Here is a 6760-nt window from a genome sequence, read left to right on the forward strand (position 1 = left end):
TCTTTGCAGATTGTTTCGATGACCGGACGTCGATGCCGTAAGATACCATCTGTTGCGTGCTGCGAGGCACCGGTTGGCTGTCACGACTGCCGCAGGAGGGGCAGTGCCACTAGTGTTTAAAGACAAGAGAGCGAGAGTGTGTGTGCATGTGCTCCATCCTTCACACCTTTCTGTAACTCCAGGATAAAAATCAGCTTTTTTACTCTAGCCAATGTGATGATGATTCCTTTACTTCTATTCTTTGAGTCAGCCCACGGCTGTGTTCAGAGGTGGAAGACAGGGCACTTATGTTGTTTCGGCCTTCCTAAGGCATGCAGGTGCTTATACCAAACGGGCAAGTCGTTGTAGAAGAACGGGAGAGACAGCAGGTCTGTTAAAACCCATATCTCCAGTTCGTTCCTCTGAGGATGTACCGTTTTGCGGAAGTGCCTTTTTCAGGTGCAGGTTTTGCAACATCTTGCCTAAGATATACTTCAGTTCCATCGATCATCTCGAAGCATCTGCAAGACCCAAAGAGGATAAAATTACGATACCGGCAACTGTAAAAACAAAATTTCTTCAATTCTCACAAGGGTAACTGTAAAAAAACAAATTGTTTTCAAAGATTTTTTTGGAATCGTGTTGGGATTTAAAATCGCGGACCAGTAAAACGAGGGAAAAAACATTCGAGGGGGGAAACCAAAAGTTTGTAAATTATACCGACACTTTTATTATGCAATTTAAAATTCGAAAAATATTATTTGAGGAGGCAGCTAACCAATTAATATTTTTACACTAATTTGTAAAAAAACAACAAATATAATTGTTTGGAGTCTTGTAAAAAACAAAACAACAATCTAACAATGTCAAAAGTTAATCTTATTATTTTTTTTTCTTTCGCTGTTTTAAAACGTGTGACAAAATTTAAGATCAGTTACCCTTAACTTTTCAGTTTTATACCAAACGAGAAAAAAATCAACGCAAAAAAAATGCCAAATAATGTATGATATCGTTCATGTTGCCTGTATTTTAATGTATAAAGGAGTATATTTCTGTATTAATCAGCAGCTATGTAGTACCTCTAACCTAAGTTGGCCAGTGTTTAGCCCTATCTTTCTTACCATTTCCTGCACATCACTTGATTTTTAATTATTTCGTTTTTTTGTTTCTCTTCTTGTCAAAAAAAAAGTGATGTTCTTCAGTTTCACTTTACCTTCATGTGTGTGAGTGGGTGTGTGTAGCAGTCTTCTTTTTCATTCTGTTATTGCCTTGTTCCTTACTCGATTCCCATAAGTAGACAGTAAAAAAAAATAAAAATTAGACAAAGCTGCAATACTTTTTTGTGTCGTTATATTATACGCAAAACGCGTTCCACTCGGTAAAGTTTTTTTTTCGTACGTGACGAAACACTAAAATTTCGAAGTTTTAGGTGTATCGGAACGGGTTCGGACTATTTGCATACACGAGGACGCGCGTGCGTGTTACGTCACTCGGTCGAGACGGGTTACGTAAAAATAGTATCGGGAGAACGTTGGTTGTATAGACACCAGATGGCGGTAAGAGCAGGTGGCGGGTCGACTAGACGGAAGCGGGAGACGTGCTGCTAATGCGAAAAAACAAATAAACGCGCATCGATTGGGGATGCGAAGTGACGTGTCGTATGTTCCCGCACGTCGCCGTGATCCACTTTCGCCCCTCTTGTTCCATTTGCCATCCCGTAGACAGGAAACAATCGCCAACTCGGGGTCAGGTGAACAAACGGAACACCGGATAGAAGTAGTCGGACAGGTTTTTGGCGAACCAGCCCCGGTTCACCACTCGTTACAGTCGGACTCGGACGCTTTTTGTGGTCAGGTGATTCGCGGCGCACGGTCGGTGGATGCACTTCCTGTGTCCACAATATGGATCCGACGTGACAAAAGACGTTTAAATTATAAAGACGACCACCCCCGAGATCTCGAACGGTAATGCCGGATTGCCAGGGGAAATTGTCTCCACCGATTACGTCTGGAATTCCTATTTAAATATAACAGCAGTACGCTTTACGGATACGGGATACACCAGGTGAGTTTCTTTGTTTGGTTGCCGTGCCGAAAAATCTCTCCCGGGCCAACGAAATTAAGTTGGAAGCGGTAGCGTGGAAGTTAACCGACACCTGTTGATACCAAAAATGGATGACGGATCGGAACGTGCTCTAGGTTTTTTAGTTACGGTAGACCTCGTACTTGGTCATTACGCTCTCGTTTCGTACGATATACATGGCTGGATATATCCGACATTGTTTTAGATATTCGTGGGAATAATCGGGTATACTTCCTGCCATTATGTACGACCGTCGGTACGAAGTTTCGCGTGCTGGTTCCTTCTCGCAGACGTCCGAAAATAAATACCGGATATCTTCGAATATCCGAAAAAAATAAAATAAAATAAACCGTTATTAGCATCCTCGTTAAAGTACCCGAAGGATGTCGATATCCAGGATTCTTTGTGACGATTATAATGGAAAAACAAGTGGGTCAAAAAGCTGCCTTCAGCGTCTCTTTTTTTTCCCCAAACTTTAAAATCACGCAAAGTGCCAAAAAAATACCCATTGTGAACCTATGTTTCAAATTCAGGAAGTGTTAGGGGATAATCGGGTGAGATGCGACTTTAATGATATCTGATGATAAATACCACTTTCGTTTAAATGCCTTTTTTTTATTATTGTGGTATGTTTGTCGAAATTTGTTAACGAGAGACCCGTTTTACGAAGTGACATCATCTCCACATGCCAGAGTCGAATAAACTTGTCTTTCCACCCACAGTATACTCGTTCACCTTCAAGATGTGCAAAAGGAAATGCTTTTGATGTCTTTCAATCTAATTATCGTATCCGAAACGTCTTTTTATTTTTTCTTTGCCCCCTTCCGTAGACGTACAAAGAATTTTCGAACAAAGAATCTGTTTAGACTTGTTAAACTCTTCCACTATTTTGAATCAAAAAAAAAGAAAAGAAAAAAGAACCACACCCGCTCCGTAACAATCGGGAGGAAAAACAAATCGGAGGTGTAGTCTCTGCTCGTTGTTACAGTTTTGCGAGGTTACGGTCGCGTTTTAGGCGACGAGGAAATGTATTTAGTTGAGGTAAGAGGGGTGGTAAAGACAAAGATGTTCCGTAGAAGCACCGTAAAGGTGTTCAACTCGTTACTGACGTATTTGGTATCAATTAACCGATCAGAACGGAATTAGTCGAGAATAAAATGAGTTAAGAGCAACGCGGAACAAAAGACGTAGACGTTACGCTTATTTACGGTTACGTCCGAATGTGGAACACCGGAAACTTCTATTATAACCGACGTTTAAGTGAAAATTGCAAATCTCGCGAACGAAAATGTAGATGTACGGAGTGATACGGAAGCTGGAAAAACGGTTCTGGTGGGATAGTTCTGTGATAAGGAAGTCGAGATAACGTCTCGAATGTAGTAACAATTCCCGTTATTCGATGGCTAAAAATTGTAAATTATTCATCTTTGATATTTCCTGTGGCAAATATAAAGTTCGGCCCTCTTACCCGAGCGAGTCGTTGGGTGAACAATAGAGAAGCCATCTCGACCGTCTTAATAACGATTTTAAGACCGATCCCGGGACAATGTTGGTTATTAACCCACATCCTATGTACGAAACGAACCACTGAATAGAATGAGGGCAATTATCGAAGACGAGGAAAGCGGTATTGATGTACCAGGACGTTATAAAGAACTTTTTGTTCTTTGCTCACCAGACATATCTAGTACCGACTCGATAAGCCATTCCACTAAATAGTAAAACGTTTATATATATATATATATATATATCCTACAGGGAAAAAAGGGGTACAGTACACACACACACGTATATATATATATATACACAAGCGCGCGCGTACACTAATCCGGTTTTTAATATTTTATACAGGTGTAAAAAAATTATATAGGTGCAGCTGGTGTATAACGGCACCACTAGAAATAGAAACCGGCACGTACAATATATATTTATGTTGCGATAAACGTGCCACGAGTCGCTAAAAGGGCGTGACGGTCATATACGGTTCACGCTATTATCGATTTTTGCGAATTTGAAAATTCTCCTCCCGATTCACTTTTTGGTGGTTGTGGTGGTGGTGGTGATAGCTTCCGGGATCGGTTATTCTTGCTGTAAAAGAATCGTTTGATGGGTCATGGCCTGCCAACCGGTTCCCCTCCACACGATCCACCGCAGTTTATGCTCGACTGTCTTTCACTTCTTTAACCTGTTGGTGCACAGGTGGCCAGACCGAGGAAAAACATTTTCTCGTAAGTCAATCGCCCTTAATGGAACCACTTTCCGCCTCCTCTCTCGATTATCCGTTCTGGGTATCGTCCGATTCCAACAACGAATTGGAATCGTAAGAAGGGGGGATATATTATAGATTGGCTGGAGGAGAATCAGTGCAAGACGAGAAAATGACCGTAAATTAGATTTTTTTTAAATCGTCTCAGTCAGTGAAACTCTATGTAACTTTTGTAATTCGATCGTGCTTCCTCGATTGTGTCATTTCGTATAAACTTCTGGACGAAGAAAATTAACCCCCCGCCATTTGATAGATTTTTCGTTAAGAAGTTTCTTTGTCTATTTTTACCCGAATGCAAGCGGATTTTCCGGATATAAATCAGAAATAACGAGATAAAAAAGGAAACCGTACACAATACTCGATTGTTTGTATAGGAGGTTAATTTTTCGATAGGTTATTTTGCCAAAAAAAAAAAAAAAAAAAAATTTTAATTAACCGAAAAAGAGATACGACTTCTTATACGGGAGACCGTGCGTGCGAGGTGAAGTTTCTTGAACTTCTTAACCCACTAGAGGTGGTGTCAAGGAGTAAAGTTTGTTGCTCTCTGCACGGATAAACGGCAAATTAACTGATTAACGAACTAAAAAAACAGGAGTTAAATATACATCGCGTGAATGGTGTTAAATAGTTCTTTGACTACGACGGATTATCGTCACGTTGCGGGCAAAAATCGAGTGTCGTATACCTTATTACCATGCGGTAACTAGAACAGTTTCCGCGCAGAAAAATAGGCTTAAGCTCCGAAAATTAATGGGCGAAATTTGCGTATTAGAAATTGTATTGGTGCGTAAACGCTTTCCTGGTGGAAGCAGTAAAAGCTTAGGAATGCTTCTTTAATAGACAACAATGCGAGGAAGGTGGTGCGCCATATAATGTAAATTGGCAATGGAAGCAACCATGCACATCTCTTAGCCATTACACATTAGTCCTTAACCTTTCAGGAATGAAAATCGGTTTCGGTTGGACGAAGCTGGACCCGGGTTTTTATATCATGTTAAAGACCGCAGATTACAATAGGATGTTTTTTTAACGTTTATAATATATGCATCTATATATATATATATATATACATACATTTGTATAGGGAAAAAAAACAATAGTTAATTTACTACGGTTAATTTCATCTGTTTTGTTTTCGTTTTGGGCTTCGATAATGTAATGGGAAAGCGAATTAAATTGTAAAAATTAATGAAATTCCTCAAGAAATGACCCCTCGAGCTAGTTTAACTGTCCGTGAACCGACATCGTTAGGATTTTTAACTTAAACGATGCCTTGTTATATGGAACAGATCGTGGATCGTGTAAGATTAGCATTTTGTGTAAACTAGGTTACAAGCAAGCGGTGTTAACTAGGCTACAATAACGATTTACGTGTGACTGTATCATCCGCTACTTGTTACTGCACTCGCCGAATTATCAGGTGTGGTTTGTCTCTGTCTCTTATGTGTTTCGTAATAAATCTTACATACTATTATTACATTTCTAATAGATAATGGAAGATATTTCAATGCCATTTCTCTGTACGAAACAGAAAAAAAAAATAATAATAATAATTGATAAACGTTCTTATTGTATAAAAAGCCAATAAGAGATTGGTGAGAAAAATCCTCTTTACTTATTCAAAAACATCAAGTGTGACAAATACCATTAAATTGTAAAGTTAATTTGCGCTAATGTAATTACACCAGCGAATACTGTGAGAAACAAACAGTACAATGGATACCGAAATGGTCCGTAGAAAATTATAGTACGAAGTTGCCGTTCGTTAAATTAACGTCCGTATTCTCAACCAAGGATCGAGTTAGCCTATAAGTTAATCGATTACCGTTTTAAGTACTCGATTACCTTTGACTCGGTTGAAAATACGGACACAATAGAATAATAAAAGACGAAGAACAAGGGCAAATTGATTAATCATTTGCAAATAATGTATAGATAAGAACGAGGATCGGGTATAAAAAATCCCACTCATTTTTATTGGAATTTTTCGTACTTTTATCGCACTCCATCGCAATCAACAAAAGTAAAACTAGATATTGTGTACTACGTTTTTACCATTCACCCCTGCCGACTAACATCGTTTACTTTTCCGAGATTTTTACGCATTACTAGTTTTCGACTATTATTATCGGAGTTTTGGATTTTCAGAAATTCTAAATTCTAGAAAACAAACATCTGCGTCCGCTTTTCAAGGCCCAGATAGCTTTTTTTTTTTCTTTTTTTTTTTCCTTTATTCCTTTTACAGGTTTTTCCCCTTCGTGATCATCGTACCAATTTCAAACTGGTACTCTGTGTATTTCCATCACGTTTCTGTCTAACGGTAATCGGTCACAAACATATTTTAAAACATCGTATCGAATGTGTTACGAAAAATTAAATATATTTCCTCTCTCGAATTCCGACTATAAAATTGGGAATTTATCGTTAGGAAGA

At 39.0% G+C, this 6760-nt stretch overlaps 1 protein-coding gene across 1 annotated transcript in view; it reads left to right on the top strand.

Moving 5' to 3' along the window:
• Fs(2)Ket (Importin subunit beta Fs(2)Ket) overlaps positions 1-1312 on the top strand; it is a 59219-nt gene extending 57907 nt beyond the window's left edge. The window contains exon 20 of the mRNA XM_067269545.1: positions 10-1312. Within this exon, the coding sequence (XP_067125646.1) occupies position 10 (1 nt within the window). The 3' untranslated portion in view covers positions 11-1312. The remainder of the gene's footprint in view (positions 1-9) is intronic.
• The last annotated feature ends 5448 nt before the right edge of the window (positions 1313-6760 follow it).

This window comes from Centruroides vittatus, unplaced genomic scaffold, assembly GCF_030686945.1.
Source record: "Centruroides vittatus isolate TY-2023 unplaced genomic scaffold, ASM3068694v2 contig_1079, whole genome shotgun sequence".
In the NCBI taxonomy this organism is placed as follows: Eukaryota; Metazoa; Arthropoda; class Arachnida; order Scorpiones; family Buthidae; genus Centruroides; species Centruroides vittatus.